Genomic DNA, 25,530 nt, shown 5'->3' on the forward strand with positions numbered 1-25,530 from the left:
GCTTTTTTTATCTCTTACCACCTCGCCCTTTCACGCTCACTATGCCTGAAATGGAGGCTCATCCAGTTCTTCCCAAGATGATTGGTGAAACGATCACTACATGCTGCCAGGAGTCTCCGGACTCTGCTCTTTACCCCCCTCGCGACTGGCTCATCCTCGAAAAACTGAGTGAGCGTCCAACCCCGGTTACCCGCAAAGGTTTTGACAACGGAATGGGCCCCGCATATACCTCTGGAAAGTATCTTTGTCGCCTTGCAGGTGCCGGGAACAAAAGGAAGCTCGCCTATATGCGGATCTACAAACAAATTCCTCTAGCTGGCACTGAGCTTGACAACTTGGACGTTCGGAAGGCACAGGCCTCCGAGCCTCGAAACCACGTGGAGCTGGATGCCTTGAAGTATCTAACTGAAAACAGGTGCACTGCTACCCCCAAACTCCGTGGATATGGAATCGAAAAGCAAGACTCGAACGACCTTGTCCCCGGCGGATACATCATGTACGTTGTATGGAAAAAGGTCCCAGGAGATTCTCTTGATCCTAAGGAGTTCTGGAGCCTTCCCTACAACAAACGAGAGATCATCCGTGACAACTTCAAAAAGGCCTACACGTTTGTTACTGAACGATTTATTATGATCACCTACTTATAGCTGACTGGAATTAGTGAAGTTTTGAGGTTTGGGTACGAGCCCAGCTTGGCGACCGCATCAAAGATCATACTCGACAAGGCCACAGGTGATGTGTATGCTCTACTCTATCTCTTGCAATCTCAAGCTAATGATACACAGCAAAATCTCCGGTTTCAGGCGGGCTGGCCGCATCCCCCGAAACATAGGGTGGGACGACTACAACTTCGTGATGTTTTTCCTGGTCCTAAACTCCCCGGCCCGGTACCAGTACATTCCCATCATGGCGAACGATCTCAAACAAGGAAAGGGCAATGGCTGGATCTGGTGAGAAGGAGGGTTGATGTGCAGAAGGAGACACGGGGTAATCCCTGTCGCTTGGTCTCGTGCGTTTGACCAATTAGCTTAAACAGCATACTATCAAGATCCATCAAGAACGTATCTCTCTGTTCCTCCGTATACTAGGAATGTCTCACCCCGCTAGGATCGCTGACCATATGTCCCTCAGTCGGATAAAAAGCGCAATTCGCACACCGAGTTCAGACTTTTAGGCGCCTATATGGCTTTCGGACATATCATGCTGCAGTATATCTACACTGGCTAGCTGAAATGCCAGTATAGACTAGCAGCACGTGGATTTTCTTTTTCGCTGAATTCAGTTAGCCTCATCCTTCACAACCATATATCCCATAAACCCTTTAGTACTATCTCAAAAAGAAAAGGTGGTCATAATATGCGAGTGCACATTCTTTCCGCTCTACCTAGGCATTCCAAATAATCAGTCGCAAGCGGGGTCCTGGACATCTCGCCCTCATCTAGGCCTTATGAATAGATGACTATGAGAGAACGCAACAATTAAAAGGTCTTAGAGCATCTCATCGAGCGTCTAACTAATAAGTTGTGATTGCATTGGTTCTGAGATCTCCGCTACCGATATAACAAACCATAAGCTTCGGAGAACACACGCGAAATCTAGGAACAGTTGTCTTAGATGTAAGCAACCGCAAAAGAACGTTGAATCTCTAAGTACAACTGTGCAACTTATGTTGATCCTATCTATAGTGTGACGAATTGAGGCTGAGCTGCTGCAGATGAGCCAATCGCGTGTACAATTGTGAATACCAGGACCCTCGGGCCTTCTTAGATTGCTTTTTCAATTTCCATTTTCGGGCGATCACCTTTTAATTTCTAGATATTCGCCGCGTCGTGCTTCTCCAACTTCACTATTTTCTTGTTCCCCGACTGACCATATGAACTATATACCCGCAAAGACTTCTCTGTCCTTGACGTTGATACGTGCGGCCCTGAAAATGGACTCCTAGTCGCATGGATATAGGTTCATCAGAATGGCCTTGTCACCTTTTTCAATTAGAATGGAGATAAGGTAATATGCACACTGGACGATGGATTTAAGGCTGGGAGCTCGTGTGGTGCTTCTAACTTTAGATCTATACCTTCCTCGTATTCATCCTCCACTCCGACTATATCGAGAACTTCATCCTCTATTAATGTCCTATCCTCGACTCCATTGGCCGTATCAGCTTGTGGTCATACCGCGGTTTGAGTAATTCTTGTTCATATAGCCTCCTAAATATACATATTAGAGATCATTGAATATTACGCCCTCCTTTACCTTTTTTGTATTGGTCTCGACGACAAACGAGCTTTCGTAAAATAAGGCGTACAATTTATGTGTGTGCTGCGTAGTGTGTGTATTCATTTACCCCAACCCTTCGGCGAAGTTGCATCTCAAAAAAAACCCCCAAAAAAAGTAGAGGTGTTGTACTGTCATATTCGAAAACAGATTCCCCTTGGTATACTTGCGGATTGCCTATCTTAATATGCGCTAATCCAAATTTGGGTTAGTTGCGGATCTCGCTTTTCCAAGAATAGACGTTGGTCGTTAGAGGACGAAATAATGACCTAAAATACTATAATTCAGGGGTATCTGTGAATGACCATACCAACATTATCTGACCAAGCATTTTAAAATATCGATATTGATTGGAGCGCTATAGAGAAACAGCTCCGTATATGGATGAATCTGTTTCGCCTAGGCAGGAAGTTCAGGCTTCGTATATCTGTATACGATATCGACGAGAACAGTGACCGATCTCCACCCAGGGGAAGAATTGAACTTTGGGGAATTCCGTCCCTGTGGTTGGTAAAGTTGTCTCAAGCTAATTGCCCCCTTGATCGCTTTATCCATGGGTCTCAAAATCACTGCTAATCTGTTGGAGCGGCCATGCCATCGCCCACTTCCATTCTTCAGGTACAAGGGTCATAATGCCCAGTATTTCTCTTTTAGCAACTCCTCGCATCCACCATACTTCCTCCAAAATTGCAGTCAACCCAAAGAAGTATGCCGTGATGGCCAAGGACCGTGGGTCTTGAGCTTCTAGGAGCTCAATAAAAATTAAGGGGACAATAGCCGGGAAACTTAAAATTTTCCTCCGCACAGCAGACTTTTGTTCTCCTGCAATATAGCACCCATATGACCAGCCGAGGTGGCCCACTGCAAGCTCATATGCAGCGGTTTCCTTCGGATCCATCGAAATGTGATCTAATCCCGACAAGAGCTCTGCGAACAAGAAGTTTGTTTTTATAGCCCCGAAAGGAAATGAACTCTCTTTTTCCAGGAGCAGTGGCTGAAACTTCGAATTTTGAATCCATGCTCCTGTGATAGACACGACGCTCCCGACGCCTTGCAAAGCGCGAAACCAGTCAGACGGAACTGAAAACTGAGCGCCAAAGCTCTGTTCTTGACGTGAGTGTAGCACGCTCAGCGCAACCAGTACACTAGATGTGAATAGAATGGGGGCATTTTCCTCGTTTGCTTGAAGCAGCATATTGTTAAACTTCTCAAGCCCCGAGCAAAGATAATAAGAGGATGCGAGCCTTAAGGATGGGTCGTTGGGGTTGAGCGATTCTAGGTGAGAGGCAGAAGTAGCCAGGAGGAGATCGATAAGAGGGTTCAATGGGCCGCCCTGGAAGGCTATTAATGGTACGTCCATAGACCAGATGCGCCATTCCCCGGTATCCTCGATTACGGTTCTAGCATTTTAAGACTATTAGTGGTGGTCTCTAAACAACGGCCGAGGGAAATATTGTACTTACGCCATTCCGCATGTCACAGCTGTGCAATGATGCATTAGGCGCATCTCCATCAGTCGCAAAGAGTCATTCTCGCTGTACAGTGGGAATACCACTGCAGGTGGTAAAGTTGACTTTTCAGGCAAGGATTGTGGAGATATCTGTCTAGATAAAGGGTTTGCCTCACATACCATGCCCGAGCTTGTAGCAGAAGAGTTGGGACTGGTAGCGCTAAATTCACACGGAACACCATGTTTGTTGCACTGTCCACATCGTGGATAAGTCTCATCACACTGGAAACAGGTCAGACAAATGCTTTGAATGCTGATAGATAATCCTCACCTTTACTCGCCTCCGCTTGCACGTTTTGCATCCCAAAATACTCTTCCTGTATGATCGCCTTGGAGGCATTGCCCGTTTGATAAATCCTGAGCAGAGTTGAGGGCGGACGGACAACCCTAATGCAGCTTTCTGCCACTTAACCGGCGCGTCGTCGTATCACGTGCGTATTTCTTTTTGTGAAACAAAATACAACGTATTTTAGCGTATTTTACCACTACATATACCATAACAAAAACCAAGGTACTTGTTTATGGCCTAGCGGGGCCATATCTGTCCTATTTCTTGCTTTGACGTTTTTCTAAAGCAATTCGTTGGAATTTAAAGCCAGTTAAATTTACAATCTAGTCAAAAATAGGATAATGACACATTCAGTATCAACTTGCTGCTTTTGGTATTTACATTATTCTTGAAACATAACTTGATTGTGTGCCCGAAATTTAGCCTCTTCCAATCGGTAGTTCTAGTATTGCTGTGAGGTACATCTATCTGTTCTGCTACAAAGAGCCCAGAGGTGGTTAGCATGGTTGGACAATAGTGGAGTATTGGCGTACCTTAGTTTATGGGGTTTTACCCCCAGAGAGCAAACGATGAACCCAAGCCGATCTTGTTTCACGTGCATTGATTGACAGAATTGCATTCGGCGCTAGAAGGTCGAACCCATGGAACCCGCCAGGCCAGACATGCAATTCAGCCTGAACTCCACTTTCCCAGAGGAGGGTCGCGTATGCAACGGCTTCATCTCTGAAAACCTCGGCTGTGCCGACATCGATGAAGGCTGGGGGGAGTTTGGAGAGATCAGTGGCTCGCGAAGGGGCAGCGTATATGCTGACATTTTCCTGCCCACGTCGCTCTCCCAACAGACACTTCCATCCAGTCTGATTGCTGTCTCTACTCCAGGTACCTTCATCAACATACTGCTGACTCGAAACTGTAATGTTACGATCGTCTAGCATGGGGCAAATGAGTACCTGGGCACATAGCAGTGGTCCACCGCGATCTCTAGCCAGCAGCGCTGTCCCTGCTGCCAGTCCTCCTCCAGCCGATGATCCCGCAATCATCAGAAAACTCGGATCGATCCCAAGGCTCCTAGCGTTCAAACTGGTCCACTGGAGTCCCGCATAGCAGTCTTCGATCGGTGTCGGGTCCGGATGCTCGGGAGGGATTCGATACTCGATCGATACGCACACCGCATCAAATTTTTCCACCCAGTCGAGGATGACACCAATACCGAGAAATCGATTGCCCGCGATCATTCCGCCACCGTGGGTGTAAAATATCCCCGGACGGTTTTGACATCTTGACGAGGAAGCAGGCCGAGCTGTCATTGCTGTCGGTCGGAATATTGACACTTTCAGATCCGAGCTGCCGTAAGAGCTCAGGATGGTACATTCTTCGTGCGCAATTGCTCGGCCGGCGAGGGCATCATCAACAGTAGGGCTTGACTTTTTCCGCACTTCTTCGATATGTGCTGTTGTGACGGTTGGTGTGAAATTGAATCTGCTTAAGATTGGCTGCAGTTCGGGGTCATATGGCGGCCGGGGGCGACTGGAGGGCATAGTTCTTTCCGTTGTGATTTGTTGATTGGACGTGCAGAGAAGAAAATATCTTTTTGGTCTTTCTTCTAGGTAGGATAAGAAAGTGGTTATATATACTTTTCATAAGTGCAATCACATAAAGGATGCCAAGAAGCATGACTGGAACTTCTCCACTAACTTTGGTCTACATATATGGCACCAACCAATTACCTGCTCGCGTTCGTGTTCGCGTTCGCGTTCGCCGTCGAGGTCGTCTTCGTCTTCGTCTTCGTCTTCGTCTTCTCGGCTTCTTAGATTGTCAGGACACGGTTAAATATACCATATCACGTTTGTCATTTATAAAATAGGATTACTAAATATAGAGCAGAATATGTCATTACAAATTATGATTCTATATCTTCTTCCTAAGATGCCAAAACAATTTTCAACCTTGGAAGCTTCTCTAATTACCTAGGAATTGCTGCAATAAACGTGAAAATATACCAGGATTCCATTAGAGGCAATATTTGTGGTCCAACGGCTTGCGTCGGCCACTCGATTATAGGTTACCTTACTGCCGAGCTATGGTTCTTATATTATTATGCAAATATGCGGAACGTAAAGAGAGAGACTATCAAATGAGCTCCCATCCGCATAACAGCAGATGAAGGGATTGGATCTATTGATTCAGGATCCGAATTTCTGATAATTCATTCAAAATCCACTTTCTATTCCAAAATATCGAGCAACGTCAATCAGACCTGAGCCTTCAACTCCGACCCAAAGATCGACAAACCCCTCTTCTCTGGCTCGTGCAATATCTTTACTATCCCAAGCTTCTTCCAAGTCTCTCTCGAGATAGATTGTCTGAAACCCACATTTTTTGGCGGCCTGTAAGTCCTCAAGGTGGGCTGCGACGAGACAACATTGTGAATTCGCGAAGCCGAATCTGCGAGCAGCACCATGATAGGCATCTGGCGACGGTTTGTAAGCACCGAAATGCTCTGCGCTGGTGATGTGCTTGAATGGCAAAGAATTGTGTTCTTGTAGGTCTTCGAGGAGTTTTACATTGCCGTTAGATAATGTAGATGTCAAAAATTTAGTGTTCAGCAACGAAAGGCCCGGCACACTGTCAGAGTGTGAGTCAAGTCGATGCCAAGCGAGTGTCAAATCTTTGAGATCGTCCTCGTCAAATAATCCCCGGAGAAGCCTTTTGATAAGAATATTTTCTAAAGAGATGCGGTTGTACTCATCTACTGAGACAAAGGGCTTAGATGCGTCGTAAGTGTTTCCGAAGTTCATATATGAGGCATGCCACTCCTCAGCGATCTCCTGCCAGTTCGGAGTGGACATATCAGAGACACGCGCTCGCACATCGGGACTCAGATATCGATCTTGATCTTGCAGAGCTCTTCGTGCTGCGGCATTCAGTTCGTTCGCGATGCAATGCCTCCATTCCACAATTGTCCCCAAGACATCGAAAAATATCATTGAAGGGAAACTATCTTGTGACATCTTTGTGGAAGCTTCTTTAAGAGATACCAAAGAATAAAAGGATTTTGTATGAACTTTAGACTATACCTGAAATTATAGCAAATTCCTCGTCAGTCAGTGATAAAAACACCGTGGCCTCAAAAGAGAACCTGAAAGAAAAAAGCAGATGACTTTACCGTCAGGAACTGTTGTAAACGTTGACATGATACTATCGCAATGAGATTAGGCCTTTTTAAATGTCGGCGCCACTGAACATTTCCTCTATCCATCAACCTCGGGATTTTATTGCTTAAGGTTGCATGTGATTGTCAAGTGGAAAGTCTCACCAAGGCCCTCGGATTTTGCGGTTTTAAAATACTGGGTATGGCGCCGAAACTAGTCAAATAAATCAGATCGAGTAATTAGACCTCGGCGCCGCCCATGGGCTATACACGGGAGATGGTGTCCATTATGGGCTACCCATTGATTGATTCCGAAAAACCTATTGTAAACATTAGGTCATAGGCTATCCTCCTTGATTATTCTTGAAGATGTGCATCCAATGATATTCATACATTTCATCCATGGATGTTGCGCTATCATATGTAAATCAAGCTTTACCCATAACAGCCTTTCCCCTGACAATAATTTGCCTCTCTCATACTTGCCATGTCAGCCTCCATGGCTCTTATTTGCTTGCCAAGCTTTTAGCGCTAGCTTCAGTCGTGCGGGGGCCTTTAGTCTTACGGAGGCTCATTCATACCCTCACGATATGTCACAGTAAGTCAGCTTTGCTTTGTAAGTTTTTAGAAAGACATGGATTAATCCTGCGATTTTAATTTCTTATTCCTAGATCCCTGATTCCCCATCGCTGGGGATCATTTTTTAATTCCGGGGAGCCCTCGTACTCCCGGGATTCCTGCTTAGGGGGCCAGGAATAGATGTAAAACGCGTGGTCATGACATTAGGTGAAATATTATCCCGTTACATATGTATTGATTTCCATGTGGGAGAGAACTATAGAAGGAAATCGATTTGAAAGGGAAAACTTCATCCTGGAAACGACTACCACTGTTTCGAGTGCTGTCGTGACAAGTGCTACTACTTCAACTGCCACCACTTCAACCATGATTTCTGTCCCTATAACGATTGTCACTACCACTGTTGACGTGATCTCCACTTCAACCACAGGCGTCTTCATCACGGTTACCCCCACTGGTATAACTTCGGCTATTAAGTCCACTGTGCTCCTGACGGTCACACCAGAAGATGTGACAAAGACTACAACCCTCAAGTCAACTATCACTAGTACTGATATTTTGACTGAACCAATGACCACTTCCACCAAAACCTCGATCGTGACTGTAGATATCGGCAGCACCATTACACCTGACATAAAGACTGTCACCAAGACTAGCAAAGCTACGACCACCGATACAGTGACCATCACTGGCAAGGATATCACAAAGACCGTAAAGAGCACCCTCACCTCGACCTCAACCTCAACCATCACTGCCGTTGCTTCACGGTCACCGACAAGGAGACAGTAACTATCACTAGTCTCAAGACTACGAGTGCAAAGGCTGGTAAGACTACTTCGACCGCAACAGTCACAGTTGGATCTGAAGGAACCACGACCATCAGCGCTAAAGCCACCACCGAGCTCGTCACTTCCACTTCTACGAAGACAGCCAGTTCTTTCCACAGATCTTACCCAACTTCAGCGTGGAACTACGGGGCGTGCGTGATGTCTATCTCCACCTTTCAGCTCTGCGTGTGGCGGAAAGTCTTGTGAGGATTGATGACGTACTGTCCACTGTTCTTACATGACAGTGGATTTTTTTCGGCTTTCGATACGGTTGCGTCGATATGGTCGATGAATAAATTTAAGAAATGCAGGCAGGACTTCCAGCATTCTATAAAGAGGCCAGTCAGCTCGCTAGGGATCATCTTCAAAAATGATTAGACGGACCACGCCTTCGGGACTCACCAGAACAAGACCTCTACAGGGTTTAGTCTGTGCCGGCCAAGCCAAAATCTCGTAGCATATGTATATTGGTTGTGTTATTGTGGAGTTGTGTGGGTCACAATCCAGTAATATACATAGATATAGCTCTAACCCTAATGCATGATTAGTGCGTATCAGGATGATAGAACAATAGCGTTGAGCAGGACATGCGCTACAAAGCTGGATGAACCGATGGATGTTCTCTTTTTGGGGCTCTGGGGTATTTCCCGAGACTGTACATCAAAGGCTGCGTAGTCTGGGGTCGGATTTGAGAAGCCTTTCCACCAGAGCCGCTGTTTTGGTAGAAACCGTGAAATCACACCAGAATCCGCCATCCGCCTTGCACATGATCTGCGCATTGAATCTCGTAGGATGGTTGCGTTCAAGTGAATGTCCCAACACAAGAGGCGGAGCTGTAGCACTCTCATTGACAGAAATACCCTGTTTTGATACGACGGCTGGGCCAAAGTCGATATTGCGCCACGCGCCACACCAATTGCTACATGAATAACTCAAGTTACCGGGCTCGGCAATCTGTAACATACGCTTGCGTTTCCAAAGCACCTTAGTGACTGCCAGGTTGCGCTCGATACTTTCCGGCTTGAGCCCCTCGAGGACTGCAAGGCGGTGCTGGTGAGCTAGCTTTGCGAGCGAGACTTTGTGCGGATTTGGGCCCTGCATGAGAATATGGCATACGCAATTGTGGAGGTACGGCTTGTCGGCAGGAAGTGCCGGATGGCGTCCGCGACCATTCACGGCTGTGTGGAGGCTCACATTCTTGGAACTTTTGCGACCGTAGTACGCAAGTTTGGCCAGGATTGCAGTGACAATATCACCGCTTGTCAAGGCCACAGTATCTTCTCCGTGTTCGCTTTTTAGGGTCTGCGTGTGACGGTCGCGTAGCTCTTCAACCAACTTGACCGGCAGGAATAGCGTTCGCCGTGTTTCCTCTGGGTTGAGTATGAGATCCGGTAGCAAACCGATTATGTATCTTATTTTATCCGAATTGCTCATAATACGCAATGTTCCTTTCTTTCGCAGCTCTTTCTTTGACATATTCTTCAGTCCATCCAATACGCCAGGCTGCAGTTTGAGAAACTCTGTCGGTGTTTCTCCCTTGATAACTTGTATCCAAGCAATGATCAAGCTTGCAAATCCCATCTGATCCGATACAGCATGTGGTAAGTTCAATGTAACAACCGTGGCGTCCGTATATTTGGTGATATGCACGAGGAGAAGAGGAGTGTCAGGCTTCTCGAATCTGCGTTCCTTCGGCCAAGTAGAAGGTGTCCATTTCTTTTCCAACTCTGGAATAGAGCATGGCCCGTAAAAAGGACCGGAATCGGCCTGAGGAGTCTCCGGTAGCACCTGAGCGGCTGCAAGAGAAGAATCATCGATTTGATTTGACCACTGGAACAAGTTGTAAGCAGCCGAGAATGAATCCGGAACGCGATATGCCAGGTCTCCATTTCTAGAATTGGTTTCCAGGCGGGCACCGAGGATCGGGAGATGATCTCTGATGAGGTGATCGAGCGCATCGCGCATTGCACCCTCGTTGAGGATCTCGCGAACGACCATAAAAACAATGCTGCGGATGTTATTAACTGGCACCCATTGGTCTGGGGGCTCCAGAGGAATGAGTTGGGAAATTTCGCCGCAGCCATTCTCCATGATTTCAGCGCCGTTTGTGGTACTTGTTACGACTCAGGGGCTGTGAGAAATTTGATATGTCGAAAAAAACAGTCAAACCCCTATCAGATGGAGGCCGATCGGGCCGATAAGATAACGTTCCGATTCAAAAGCTGGAGCTCGGGTAATAGAATAGCCGCTATACTCCCCCGATCTTAACATAGAGGTGTTCAGTGCATTCAGGTGAAGGAGTTGAAGGGAGTAGGGCGACAATAGCACTTTCATTGCAACACAAAAACAAAAACATACAACAGCATGTCTAAGGTGGTGGTCACCTAGCGCCCACGGTTCGGGCGTGGGCGGCTCGCCGCTCTATTCAGGGCACTCAGGGCAGATATTCACCCACCTGAATATTCCTCACCCAAATATTTAGCCCGTACAGCAAAAGGTACATTTCCCATCATGACTAAAAAAGCTACAAGTACCCTTCTTTTCCCCTCCGTTTTCATCTCTCCAGCCTCGCTTTATCACTACAACCTCACTTCGTCACTCCAACTTAAGCTCGCTTTATCACGAGCAAAATGCGTACCAAGCATGACCCAACGTTGAAATATATGGTCAATATTGTGGATTTCGGGGAGTATAGTAACAATGAAATCCAGCGGGTAGTGCTGCCACAAACAGAATCTGGTTATAGTCACAAGTTACTTATTTTCGACGAGTATGTCTTAGCCCTAGGAGCAGAGAAGCAAACCGCTAAATTGCGCCTCTATCCCTAGTTTTGTCAAATTATATCTATAGGCCGTCATTCCGCCGGATATTAGAACTTATAGGGCTTTTCTCGAGTGGGTTGTAAGAGGAATGGACGGTCGCATCGAAGAAAGGCCTATAGTCGAGACGATTCAGGGATTTTTTGGGAAATTCGCCACTAGTATAAAGAGAAAAAGAGGTTTTGAATTCCTACTAGCTACTAGGACTACAATTAATAAGGTCTGTACTCGCGTTGTTTCAGATCAATTAGGGCTAATACCAGATAGTATATCGTGGGAGAACTAAAGACCAAGATCCCTCTCTTAACTAAGCAAATGAATAAAGATGGCGGTGTATCCCTAAATGATTTGACTATCTTAATAACTCAATTATGGTATCGAGACTATTATAAGTATCGTGGAATTCCTACCGATCGGGCTAGAGTTCAGCTAAGTCCCGTAATACTCCTATATTGCTTTACCTGGGCGTTGACATCGACTCCTCGCTCTAGCACCATCTGTGCGATCTTGTCGTGTCCTCCGGCACGAGCAGCCTGAAGGGCATTTCCGTAATGTCCACCCTGGGCGTTGACATCGACTCCTCGCTCTAGCACCATCTGTGCGACCTTGTCGTGTCCTCCAACACAAGCAGCCTAGAGGGCATTTCCGTAGCGTTCACCCTGGGCGTTGACATCGGCTCCTCGCTCTAGCAGAAGTTCCACGATCCTATCATGTCCATTTAATGAAGCCCACATGCCCGGGTATGTTGTTGTATCATTAGGTGTATTGACATCACTTTTATCCTCACCAAGTATATAATGTACCTCCTGTTCATGCCTATCGAAGGTGAGTGATAACTATAACCATATTTTTCCCTTATCCTCAAGGGCAGACATATAGAAAGTACTAAACCGAATCATCACAGAAACACTAGAAGGATTGGACAAAAAGCTCAGTCTGCATTACTATTCTCGCATACGTTTCATCGTCAACCTCATGCCCCAGCTAGAAGCGGGCTCCAAACGCTTATCAACAGTTGTCTCTGTCCTAGGAGCCGGAGGTGAAGGCCCTTTGGTTCTGGACGACCTACAATTGAAAAGGAACTACTCCATGCGCAATTGCGCCAACCATGCTATTACCATGACATCTCTTTCAATGGAAATGCTTGCTTGTGCCCACCCCTTCACATCGTTCATTCACACTTACCCACCAACTTGACACGGGACATGGGGACTGTGACGCACATAGGCGCAAAGGCGTTGCTCTCCCTTGTATCCCGCTGGTTAGTTCCCTTTGATGAAAGCGGACAGCGGCACTTGTATCTATCTACAAGCAAGAAGTACCTACCTCTATCTGCGTATTCAAAACCCCATTCCAAGTATGATGACGTTGGATTGGGCACGACGGCGGCCTACCTTGTGGATCACCGCGGATTTCCACGACAGAACCTGAAGCTTCTCAAGGGGTACCACGCAAACGGCACAGCAAAGAAAGTATGGAAACATACTATTGATGTGTTCGCAAAAGTCTGCTGTGATAAGCCAGCCTCCAAATGATTCTGACAAGGTCGCAGCCAACAAATTCTCCGTATCTCATGCAAACAATCACTAGTCATGCATTATTTTTATTACTCATCTGCTGGAGCTGTAGCATACACATCCTCAAGAGCAAGATACTCTAGAGCTAACGGCCACCCCTCACCTAACCTCCGCAAACATTGCTTAACATCCTGGAGACTAAGCCTGATTGTATCATCACCACCTTCCCGAAGGACCCAATGAAACGTCGCCATCGTGCAGTACAGCGCATCGAGCACAAATGGACTTATTCTGCGAAAGTTGCCTTGAGTTTGTAGACAGCCATCCAATATCTGCGCGATCCTCAATGCAGCATTGTGCGCTTGATCGCTAATACTTCGTACGACAAGTGTTGCATTGACTTGTAGGAACTGCTCTTCTGGCGTTTTGGCATTGCCTGTGATTGGATAACCCGGCTCATTGCCTAATTTCTCTGGGCAACAGTAGCTGTCGAGATACAAGAATAGGGCAGACCAGACAAGGCAACGAGGGGCCAGAAGATTCAGATATTCTTCGGCATCTGGAGATGAGGATGCAGTCTCATCAAGAATAGCACTAAAGGCACATAAATCTTCGGTGAGGGTGCTGGTCATTGTAATGCTTTGCTCCGTGGAAACTTGTTGCGAAGCACGGTAGTGAAGAAGAGTGGGCCCACTGTTCAATTGACCACCATGTTTAACAACGACACCGAGAAATGTCACTATTGGCTGGGCAGCCTCGAGACAGTGCATAAAATACGTATCGGTATCTTCTTCATTGCCCGGATGACTAAATTGTATAAGTTTGGTTTTATAGCAGATAGAACAACTGACAGGTCCAAATTATAGGCGTGGAGGAAAGTATGAAATTTTCATCATCGGTTGTAGTCAGGATAGAACCTAAAGAATAGACAAAAGTGTTCGCCTTATACTATAAATTACAATTATGACAATAAGCGCATGGGAAAGCACTAACCGGCCCTTACATTTTTTACCAAAATTACAGACCCTCGCATAGCGAGGGTCCTTCACCCATATGAACAGGATCATCTAAATGATCAATTTTTTCAATCTTCCACTTTAACCTCACTTTTACATACCACCATGTAGTAAATTAATTAATTAAAAATAGTAAAGAAATCAATTAGCCATTTTACTACTATAATACAAAAACAATTTAATCTCCCCGGCGTTTTTTGGCTCTTCCATGCTTCCTGATTTCGATCAACACCTTCTTCCACTTGCGCTTGGTCTTTTCTTGATCCGCCTTTTCGTCCAATTTGTATTCCTTTCGCTTCATTGCTTTCACCTGGGTAGAAGATATGATACTAGTGATCTATATATGACGGCGGGAATTGTCATATCTGGCGTGGCGCGCTCCTATAATAGCCTAGGTACGATCGAATTCCCGCTATAGCTGGAGAGCTAATATAGCCTGCGCTTTAGCGCTCTTTACAAGCTTTTCTAACCCGTCTTTGAAACGCTGAGTGGTAGGATCGTACTAACTGAGACGAGAGCTAATTCTTCGAATTCTCTCAGCTGTTTTTAGAGTGCTGAATTCCGTGTTTTGAGAGCTAGTTGACGGGGTATCCAGCCGGGGTAAATTGTTATGATATGGATCATACGACTCCAATTCATTAGTAATAAGCTTGGGATTGGTAGGCTAGAGGCCTATCAATTTAAATCCAAGCTTAATTATATACGGCTAGAAGGTTTTTCGTCTGATTTCGGCGATATAATATAGGAATTCATCCTTTAAGAATTTGCGGCATCTAGTTATTATAGCCGCTTTAATAGCCTCACTATGCTAGTGTTTATAGACGCTAAACACTCCTATATCGAGAGGCTGTAGTATATAGCTGGTATATAAGAGTAAGAAGAATAAAATGATATTATTCTTCTCATAAAATTCAATAAATTGGCGTGTTAAATAGGAGCTAAAACGGTCGTATAACACCAGCCGCTTTCTACCAAGCGTACGATTAATCGTCCACTTATAGAATAGCTGAATCTATTAATATACTAATTAATCATTAATATAACCGGTATTAGTTACCGCTATATACTTATCTTCTTTAATATTATCAAACTAGCGTAGTAATACCTACTTTCTACTTAAAATAATAAGTGGTGGATAGGTAAAACCATTAGTAGAAATAGCCTCTAAAATAGTGATAGATTCTCGATTAGTGACAGATCTATTAAATAGCTTCTTTTTTAGCTCTCTTATAATAAGGAATTGATCCCGTCCGACGCCGATTTGAAAGCTAGTTCCGTCAGAATTGTAGATGTCTTATTAGCATATACCATACTTAGTCACCACACGTTGATAGTCTTGAAACCACCTTTCTACTATAGTTTTATTAAGTGCAGAAGCTCTCTTAACGTTAAGAGCTCGCCGGCGTCGTATATGGTACTCGGGATGCCGTTTTATAAAACGTTTTAGCCACTAGTCGCCGATCTAGGGGGGTTTCGTGGCCGAATCGGTATGGTTATCCTCGAGAATTGAATTGGCTGCGATAGCAATTTGACGACGATTTATCGATGCTCCCACGGAGTCAAAGTAATCGATATATTCATATAGAGCCTTCTCCTATCTAGGACTTAGTTTCCGACCGTTAGGTTGACGCTGAAAAAGCGATTTTCCACCTAACCACCGGCGTTGTAGTCGTCCAATTGGAACCGCGAATTCTCGTGCAGTTTTCGAGATATTAGGTTTAGATTGCTCAGAGAGAGAGTCGATAGCTTTAAGAATCAGATCCTCTATATCTCTATTGTCTTTAGGCATGGTGGGTGGCGTGGTTAACAATTCAAGAGAAAGTGGTAGGATTTAAAAAAATTGTTCATTTAGATGATCCTGTTCATGTGGGTGAAGGACCCTCGCTTGCGAGGGTCCGTATTTTTGGTAAAAAAAAGAGGGGCCGGTTAGTACAAATTGTCGAATACTAAGATTGAATACATGGCGGAAACAAGGTATAATACCCAGAAAATCATGTGACAAATGGTACCATCCATACCATACAAAAGTGCATATTACAGTTAGTCATCTATGTCCGCACAGATTGTTGAAAACCGCGGGTTTTGTTATTTTAGTTAGTTAGAGATTCTAATATATCTGATTTTGTCCATACGTTGTCATATAGCCAGATTTCTGTTAGTTATGAGCCCGGAATCGTTCAATAATATGATCTATATTTGTTAAGATTAATAAACCTCGCTGTCGCCGGTCAATGCTAAGTTGAAAGTTTAACCACCCACCGTCGAAGCAACCCCTAAATCGAAGAAAAACGGGATTTCTATCTATAAAAAAGATAACGAATAGCAGATCATACTCTCTCTGCGGCCTCTACCCGCGTTATCCTATAAGATATAATAATATAGGAACTATAGCTTACTAATATTAGAGGAATTGCCGATCAATTTAACGTCTAGGAGCTATATAATCCTTTAAAAGAAAAAGAGCTAGCTGCTCTAATATAACCTTAAGAACCTAATCTCTAAGAGGTTCGAGAACGAGTAACGACGCTAGGATAAGATTGGTATAAGAACTTAAAGGCTAAGTAGTTAGTTTAGTCGATCGCCGATAATAGATATATAAAGAAGAGGAAAGGATTAAGTATTATAGTAATAGCTATACGAAATAGTATTCACCTAAGCTTCTAAGCCTTCATTATCTCTTAGGATTTAGCATATAAATTACTTCGAAATCTGAGGATAAGATTCTCACTAGACTACGATCTAACATACCTTACTAAGCTTCGTCACTAATAGAGAAATCTAGACTAAGGGCTAGATAGAAATATAGATATTAATATATAGCTATTAAACTAGGAAACCCTTTATACTCGCTATATAAAGGTAGGTATCACTAAAGTAAAGGATGCTAATATCTAGTTCCTAGATACTATATTAGTTATATCACTATACTTTTATAATTAATAGATAGTGATACTCGAAGGTAGGGAGGTTAAATTTAGTGAGCTTATTACTTAGTATAAAGCTCACTAGTCAATCACCTATATAAAGCAATTTTCGAAAAACAATATGTCGAAAGCGGCCTTTTCAACCTAGTAAAACCATAAAGAAGTAAAGCCTAAACTAATAAAGGCTAAAGAAGCTAGGTAGGGAGACGTACTAATATAGAGGAAATAATACCTATATAGTAGAAACTTTATAAGGTATCCTATATAGAAATGCTAGGAGGTCTATAAAGACGACCGTCCTTCGTTATATAAGCTAAATATAAGTGCTAAGTAGACCTGGCAGTGACCCTCCGGGTGGTCCATGATCTTGGACCCTCTACCCGACCCTCCGAGGGTTAGGGTCGCTCGTGAGCGACCCTGACCCTGACCCTGACCCTCCAAGCGTCGCTCACGGGTGACCCTCCACGACCCGTAGCGACCCTCAAATGTATAAATTTCTAGCGCTAAGCCTAATTAAGGTGGATAAAACTGCTTACTTCTCTTAATAGAATACTGTTATTTATATATGTTTTGTCCACTAGACTATGAACACCGACTCGCGACTATTAAAGTTGTTAAATATTCTAGAATTATTTGATAATATTATATTTTGATGATAGTTCTCTTAGTTCTATACTTTTTTTACACTATACGACTATAGGGAAGAGGTACTAAGTGAGGTGGAAGTAATCAGTCTGTATTATAGTAGAAATATATATTATAGATATATATATCCGTATAGCATTCCTTATAAGAAATGTATTTTGTTTTAAAATATCTTTAATTTAGATATAAGGTGGACTTTTTTTATATTAGGAAGACGAAAGAATTCTATTCAAACTATTCACACTTTTAATATAGAGATATATAAGTTAAACACTAAATAAACTTGGTTTAAAGACTATAATGTTACGGGCACTCCCGTCACCAATCAGCGGAGATCCACAAGCCACACCGATAGGCCACCGAGAGCCAACCAACCAACAAGTCACGTGATGCACCACGGAAATACATGGTCTTTCCGTTATACTCTCATGATACAGAATAACAAACGGTGTCAACGAGCTCAAGACAAGTCATATCGTAAGGAACCACGGATCCTACGACATAGGCTATCGCACGACAGCAACCATCATAGGATCCCTAGGGATCTAGTGAGTGAGACACGTGACTAAGGCATATCGTAGGACTAGGCTTATCCTAGGATAGGACTAGTCGTAGGACTACCGTAGGATATACTTGGCTAAGTATAACCCCAGTATTTTATAGGGAAAGGTTGATCGTAGGATATACCTAACTAAGCGTGACTCTAGGAACTACTCTATAGGAGTATACCTAGGAGTATATAGTGACTCTAGTATCGACCCCTAGGGGGTAGATTAGGGAGTAGGCACGAAGGATATATAAGGACACTCGTTCATATACTTAGTATAGTTCTTCGTCTTCAATCATACATTGTTACTTATGTTTACCTTTTAGACTACTATGACTCTTTACTTGATTATAACTTAATAACACTCACGAGCAGACCAATACCTCGGTATAGATCTACTCGGCGCTCTACCTAGTATCGTTCCTCGATACCTTAAAAGGACCTATCCTATAGTAAGGCCTATTAGGCAATAGTACGGTTAAGAGTATAGATCGTTAACGTTAGATACTAAGGAGTATTAAGACAAGTATACCCGGAACCTATCTAACCTAACTATAACTAGTTTGTAGTACGTAATATATTGAAGACCGTCTCGAATCAAGTTTCGAGTTATAACTAGTAGCAATAGCTCTAGCTACTCCGAAGCTATCGGTATCGACCCCTCGTCTATAGGACGATTAGGAGGAAGAGTAGGAGAGAAAGATATCGGCACTTTAATAATAGGTTAAAGCCCTACTAAAGTAGCTTAAGGACTAGAAGAAGTATAACGTAACGGTTAAGGACTATTTAATATAGATACACGCTTAGGTCACCGCTTTAGCACTAGCTAGTGCTATCTAAGGGCTAAGGATCCCTAAGGCTAAGCACTTTAAGGGAAACCGAACTAAGCTTCGAGGATTCCTCACTTAGATAGATATATATATCGACGTGAATAAGGCTAAGCTTCTATCTAAAGTAAGTAGGGTGATTTTTATATCAACCTACTTACGCGGATAAGTATAGAACTAGCTTAAACCACACATTCGGGACTATTACGAGAAGCTAACTAAAGAGTGGTCCGTAACGACTATAGATATCTTCGGTAGCTATAATAGCTTCCGATAGCACTTTAAACGAATATTCGGAGATATCGACGTAACTAGAATAGCTGAACGTAAGCTATAGAAAATCAGATAATAAACTAGCGCGTTAGTTTACGCCTCCGAGTTCTAATAAATTATATCCTATCTAGATCTGCCCGACCGAGCGTATATTCCGTACTTCGAGGTAGGACTTAAGCTAGATATTAAGGATAAGCTAGCACGAATCGATAGGCTAGAAACCCTAGACTAGCTTATTACGATTATAGTTAAGATCGATAATCGTATTAACGAACGACGATACGAACGTCGAGAGATAGACTAGTGGAAAAAGGGTAAAAGTTATAGATTCAATCGATTTGGTAATAGGCGCCGTGACTAAGCGCCCTAAGACCCCGATCTATATAGCCTAAAGCTAATAGAGTTAGACGCCACTTAGGATAAGTAAAATAAGCGTCGATAGAAGAATCTCTGCTTTATATACGGGAAACTAGGACACCGCGTAAGGGAATATAAGTAGAAGAAACCGTATGAACGGTAATATATACGAGGAACACGTGAAGAACTATATACGACGTAAGAATCTAGAAAGGACTACCTAAGAAAGGAAACCTTAGAAGATCTCTTAGTAAAATTGGAAGATATAAGCCTAGAAGAGATAATAGCGGGCAACCTATATATTAAAGGGTTAGCCGATAAGTAATATATTAATTATCTAGAAATCGACTAGGATACTATAGAGAGTCAAGGATGGACCTAGTATATCCCCTAGGAACTAAACTATTCCCTAGGATAGTCTAATAACTCTTAGGAATAAGAAGTAATCCTAGAGATACCACTAGAAAGTCCTAGGAACTATCGTTAACCAAGTAACGATAAAGAAGCTGATAAGCTTATTAGTTATCTCTAGAACGAGATTTAGACTAGTAGGTTAGACTAGCACCTTATTATAGCAATTAAGGAAGGCGACGACCTAATAGGATGCCCTTATAAAGATTCCACTTATATATATAAAGGATATATATAACACCTAGGATATAGCAGAATAGCTAGTATTATATACTACGACGAAACGTGTATAATCTATAGGTTAGTAAAGTTAGATTACGGCATCGAACTAAGACTACTATAGTGGATAAAGAAGCTATAATAGAAGTAAGAGTACTAAGGAATTTGGTATAACGGAAGACAACTATACGATCACGAGAATCGTCTAACGGCGTAGCTAGCCGTAACCTTAGTAGGAACCTATATTAAACTATTTATAATCCTACCTATAGGAAAGGCGTGGATCCTTATCGACTTAGGTGCCACTAATAACTTTATAAACCTAAGGTTTTAGGAAAACCGATAAGTATCGACTAAATAGTTATTATAAATGATACTAGTTATAGGATTCGATAGAGAAGTCCTCTCTAGGGGAGTTAGCGAAGAAACTATCACTCTACCTATATCTATCTATAGACACCTAGAATTAATTAAGTTTAATATCTTAGAAACGGGAGACTACGATATCGTTTTAGGCATTCTATAGCTTAGGAAGTATAACCTAAGTATCGATTAGCAAACGGGACGTATCTTATTTAATAGATACGAGTGTGCGAAATAAAATAACGATTATAAAACACGTCGGAAGAAGTCTGCCCGATAAAACGATAGTAGTAATAACTAGTCCTATAAGAAAAGGGTTAGAGTATTAGTCACGGGCGTTACCCTAGATATAATAGAATAGTCACTAGATATATCCGACTAAGAATTAGCGGAATATATGATTATTAAATATAAAAAGCTATACTTAACTAGCGATAAACCTCGGATTCTAGACGAATACTAAGAGTTTAGGGATATCTTTATAGCACTAGCCGATAGAGTGCTACTAGAACACGGAATCTTCGACTATAAGATTAACACGATAGAGGGTATAGAACCTACTTTTAAACCTATCTATTAACTATCTTAGAAAGAGTCTAGAGCGCTTAAAGATTATATCGACGAGAACCTATAGAAAGGTTATATCCGCGCCTCTAAATTACTAGCGGGATACCCGATTATCTTCGGATTAAAGAAGGACGGGAGTCTTCGACTTTATATAGACTATCGATATCTAAATTCGATTACTATTAAAGATCGACACCCACTACCTTTAATTCATAAGATTTAGGATCGGATCTAGGGAGCAAAGTACTTCTCGAAGTATGATATTACTAATACGTACTATCGCATTTAGATTAAGCTAGGACACGAATAGAAAACGGTATTTAGAACTAAGTATAGGCATTATAAGTATATAGTTATACCATTCGGCCTTACTAACGCACTAGCAACTTTCTAGCGCTTTATCTTTAGCGTATTAGAAGAGTATCTTAATATCTTCGTTATCATATATCTAGATAATATCTTAGTATTTTTTAAAACGCTAGAAGAGTATATCAAATATAATAAGCTAGTACTATATAAGCTAAGAGCTACGAAGGTCACTCTTAAACTTAAGAAATACGAGTTTTATATCTAGGAAACGGGATTCCTCGGATATCGTATTAGCCTAGACGGACTAGGTATAGAAGAAGATAAGGTTAAAAGCATTATAGAATGGCCTACACCTAGAAACGTTAAGGAAGTGTAATAATTTCTCGGACTTATAAACTACTACTAGAAGATTATTAACGGGTATACTAGTATAGTAACCGGACTCTACCGATTCACTAAGAAAGGATAAGTATTTATATAGGATAACGTAGTAGAGATATCGTTTTAGGAACTAAAGAAACTATTTAACAAACGGACGATTATAGCCACCTTTAACTATAATCTACTAATCGTGTTAGAAACGGACGCCTTAGACTACGCTCTCGGAGCTAGACTAACTTAAGAAGAAAACGGGACTTCCCGACCGGTTATATTCTAGTCTAGGAAAATGATCCCTATAGAGCTTAATTACAATATATACGATAAGGAATTACTAGCTATAGTGTTAGCATTCTAAGTCTAGAGAGTATATCTAGAAGGAGTAAAACATACTATAATAGTACGGACCGATTATAAGAACCTTATATTCTTTATAATAACTAAGGTTCTTACACGACGATAAGCGCGATAGGCTAAAACCCTAGTATAATACGATTTTAGAATTATACACTATAAAGGGATAGAAAAGGTATAGTGAGAAGACGACATTAAGAAAAAGAGAAAAATAAAAATGATACCACTTACTAGAGGGGGGTCGACGACTTTAAAGGCTTTAAGGACGAAACCCTAGAAGAGGGGGAGGTAATATTACGGGCACTCCCGTCACCAATTAGCGGAGATCTATAAGCTATACCGATAGGCCACCGAGAGCTAACTAACTAATAAGTCACGTGATACACCACAGAAATATATGGTCTTTCCGTTATACCCTTATGATATAGAATAACACACGGTGTTAACGAGCTTAAGATAAGTTATATCGTAAGGAACCACGGATCCTACGATATAGGCTATCGCACAATAGCAACCATTATAGGATCCCTAGGGATCTAGTGAGTGAGACATATGACCAAGGTATATCGTAGGACTAGGCTTATCCTAGGATAGGACTAGTCGTAGGACTACTATAGGATATACTTAGCCAAGTATAACCCTAGTATTTTATAGGGAAAGGTTGATCGTAGGATACACCTAACTAAGCGTGACTCTAGGACCTACTCTATAGGAGTATACCTAGGAGTATATAGTGACTCTAGTATCGACCCCTAGGGGGTAGATTAGGGAGTAGGCACGAAGGATATATAAGGACACTCCCTTATATACTTAGTTTAGTTCTTCGTCTTCAATCCTATATTGTTACTTATATATACCTTTGGAACTTCAGTGACTCTTTACTTGATTATAACTTGACAACACCTACGAGTAGACCAATACCTCGGTATAGATCTACTCGGCGCTCTACCTAGCATCGTTCCTCGATACCTTAAAAGGACCTATCCTGCAGTAAGGCCTGTTAGGCAACAGTACGGTTGAGAGTACAGATCGTTGACGTTGGATACTGAGGAGTATTAAGACAAGTATACCCGGAACCCATCTAACCTAACTGTGACCAGTTTGCAGTGCGTAACATATAACTACTCTATTTAATATTATAATATAAAAAACTCTGCCTATTATAGGTTAAAAAGGGTTATTAAGGGTTATAACGAGGTTTGTTAAGGGTCTACGAGGGTCGTTAAGGGTCTATAAGGTTCGTTACGGGTGACCCTTATAAATTAACTAATAGTAATAGTTTATTTAACGAGTTAATAGATTAACTTAGCAAATAGTAAATTTTAGTCCTTTACACTTTAATTATAGAAAATAATTTACTATAAGTCCCCTACTCCTTACTACGTTTATATTTATATATCTATATTAAATATATCCCAATTTTCTAACACTTATACTTCCTTAAACTATAAGGGGGCACCGTTAGACGCTCTTTAATATCTTCTCCCTAACGATACACTATTTACGACCCCTTATACGTCGGGAAGTTAATAAACCTTAATATCGGCACGCGATAGTTATTAGTTCGCTCCTCTAAGCTCTCTATAACGTATACCTTTACCTCCTTACCTTACGATACTAAATCCTAACCGTATTAATTCCTTCGCCCTATACTATAATATAATAAGTAAGGAATTCGTTAAATGGTGGCTTTAGACAGAATTTGGGAAGTCCAAGCGCGTGAACTAGGACGCGCGCTATTAAGTAGAATGCTAGAACGATTTTAACTAAGTGGCGAATACTAAAGATAGGAAGCTAGGTGTGATATATAAGTAATATCGGAAGGTTCTTAATTATCTAGTAGCTACTTATATAGGCACCTCGTCTATAAATAAGTATAGGAAGGGGGTCAATTATACTAAATTCGCGTTAAGAAGGCCGAATATTAAGAATTTATTTAAGATAGCTATATATTATATTTCCTTATACTATCTTCGTTACTAACTTATCTATAGGTATTAAATATACCGGTTCTTATCTTCTTATAGGATATTTAGGAGTAGAAGCTACTAAATCTGATTACTATATTATATCTTCTATTTTTGTTCCTTAAATATTAGGAGTTTACTAATATTATCAAATACGCACGCCTTACTCTAACTACACTAACTATTCCCTTATAACGAATAATCCGTAAGCGGCTAAAGGTATTTGTTAATAAATACCAAGAAAGACTCCTCTAGAGTCTACTACTAAAGGTAAAGCTTTCCCTTACGCTAGACTATTAGATATCGCCATTTTAGTAGGCGTTTATAGTAGTAATAGGCTACTTTCTAGATAAAGATTAGGAGTACCGAGAGGTTCTTCTTAGCTTCGAGCCCCTCTCTAGCATATATTCTAGGTCGAATCTTAGTGAGGTTATTACTTAGATATTATAAAAGTATAATATTCTTAATCGAGTGCTCGTAATCACTACCGATAATACCTTAAATAATATAACACTAGTTTAGGCTATAAACGACTTAGTAAGGACTATCTAATTAAGCACTAATTCCACGATTATTCGTGTACCTTATATTACTTATATTATCTAAATTAGTCTTACGGATTTGCTTAGGAAGATAAAGGTATCTCTAAGTAATAATACTACTAAGTTAAACTAGTCTAATAATCGTGTAAGGGTATTACGTGCACGTTAAAGAAAGTATAAGATCGTAGATACACTTAATAAGGTGGGTTATATTCTAAATATTACTTCTATATACTAATATCTCTTCTAGGTTCGCAATCTTACTATTTATATTAACGTAAGCCTATAGCGGCGGGACGTATTTTATACTCTCTAGGACGAAGAGCCTAAACTTATTCCAATCTAAGATATTAGGATACGGTGGAATTTAACTTTCCTAATACTTCGGCGAGTAAAGAGACTATAACTAGTATTCGATACCTTCTACTCGTAGTATAAGTAGCCTCACTTTATATTAAGCCTAGGAGAATAGAGGTAGATTAAATATCTACTCTTTATTCTTAAACTATTCTACAAGTTTATAAGTCTTATATCTAAGACTAAAGACTCGAGTATTCACCTTATCTTTAGTATATATAACCGCCTTTTTATCCACCTTAAGAAGGTAATTACTACACTTAGACGGAAGAAGGTTCCTTAGAAATAGCTTATATAATCTGCCCTTAAAGCTACGTTAGAAAAGCTTTCGAAATACTATAAAGATATAGATAGTATCGATAGGTATCTTTATACTATTAGTATAATTTTGTCTCTATCTTAAAAGCTTTAGTTCTTCTTATTAAAGGAATAGGAATCAGATAATCCTAACGAAGCTAGCTAGAAGGATATTTACTAAGGTAGCCTTAAGACTTAAGTTGAGCGC

General features: G+C 41.8%; 8 protein-coding genes across 8 annotated transcripts; 2 read left to right on the plus strand and 6 right to left on the minus strand.

Annotated features, from left to right (window-relative positions):
* Positions 1 to 41: 41 nt before the first annotated feature.
* Positions 42 to 954, plus strand: N7471_006693 (uncharacterized protein; the record flags this gene model as incomplete). Its single annotated transcript, XM_057279412.1, has 3 exons — positions 42 to 607; positions 662 to 739; positions 786 to 954. The coding sequence occupies 3 exons, from the start codon at positions 42 to 44 to the stop codon at positions 952 to 954; spliced, it is 813 nt and encodes a 270-aa protein (XP_057139022.1).
* Positions 955 to 2,824: 1,870 nt separating this feature from the next.
* Positions 2,825 to 3,969, minus strand: N7471_006694 (uncharacterized protein; the record flags this gene model as incomplete). The annotated part of the gene is made up of 3 exons (XM_057279413.1): positions 2,825 to 3,677; positions 3,741 to 3,812; positions 3,908 to 3,969. The coding sequence occupies 3 exons, from the start codon at positions 3,967 to 3,969 to the stop codon at positions 2,825 to 2,827; spliced, it is 987 nt and encodes a 328-aa protein (XP_057139023.1).
* Positions 3,970 to 4,615: 646 nt separating this feature from the next.
* N7471_006695 (alpha/beta hydrolase) lies at positions 4,616 to 5,614 on the minus strand (the record flags this gene model as incomplete). The annotated part of the gene is made up of 1 exon (XM_057279414.1): positions 4,616 to 5,614. One exon carries the CDS (start codon positions 5,612 to 5,614, stop codon positions 4,616 to 4,618), a length of 999 nt encoding a protein of 332 aa, XP_057139024.1.
* A 672-nt stretch (positions 5,615 to 6,286) lies between these two features.
* On the minus strand, positions 6,287 to 7,087 carry N7471_006696 (uncharacterized protein; the record flags this gene model as incomplete). The annotated part of the gene is made up of 1 exon (XM_057279415.1): positions 6,287 to 7,087. One exon carries the CDS (start codon positions 7,085 to 7,087, stop codon positions 6,287 to 6,289), a length of 801 nt encoding a protein of 266 aa, XP_057139025.1.
* A 1,085-nt stretch (positions 7,088 to 8,172) lies between these two features.
* Positions 8,173 to 8,595, plus strand: N7471_006697 (uncharacterized protein; the record flags this gene model as incomplete). The annotated part of the gene is made up of 1 exon (XM_057279416.1): positions 8,173 to 8,595. One exon carries the CDS (start codon positions 8,173 to 8,175, stop codon positions 8,593 to 8,595), a length of 423 nt encoding a protein of 140 aa, XP_057139026.1.
* Positions 8,596 to 9,293: 698 nt separating this feature from the next.
* N7471_006698 (BCL5p) lies at positions 9,294 to 10,724 on the minus strand (the record flags this gene model as incomplete). Its single annotated transcript, XM_057279417.1, has 1 exon — positions 9,294 to 10,724. One exon carries the CDS (start codon positions 10,722 to 10,724, stop codon positions 9,294 to 9,296), a length of 1,431 nt encoding a protein of 476 aa, XP_057139027.1.
* Positions 10,725 to 11,858: 1,134 nt separating this feature from the next.
* N7471_006699 (uncharacterized protein) lies at positions 11,859 to 12,048 on the minus strand (the record flags this gene model as incomplete). Its single annotated transcript, XM_057279418.1, has 2 exons — positions 11,859 to 11,870; positions 11,914 to 12,048. 2 exons carry the CDS (start codon positions 12,046 to 12,048, stop codon positions 11,859 to 11,861), a joined length of 147 nt encoding a protein of 48 aa, XP_057139028.1.
* Positions 12,049 to 13,058: 1,010 nt separating this feature from the next.
* Positions 13,059 to 13,601, minus strand: N7471_006700 (uncharacterized protein; the record flags this gene model as incomplete). Its single annotated transcript, XM_057279419.1, has 1 exon — positions 13,059 to 13,601. The coding sequence occupies one exon, from the start codon at positions 13,599 to 13,601 to the stop codon at positions 13,059 to 13,061; it is 543 nt and encodes a 180-aa protein (XP_057139029.1).
* Between the last annotated feature and the right edge of the window lie 11,929 nt (positions 13,602 to 25,530).

Source organism: Penicillium samsonianum (assembly GCF_028829775.1).
Source record: "Penicillium samsonianum strain IBT 33392 chromosome Unknown utg000003l_segment0_segment0, whole genome shotgun sequence".
Lineage (NCBI taxonomy): Eukaryota > Fungi > Ascomycota > Eurotiomycetes > Eurotiales > Aspergillaceae > Penicillium > Penicillium samsonianum.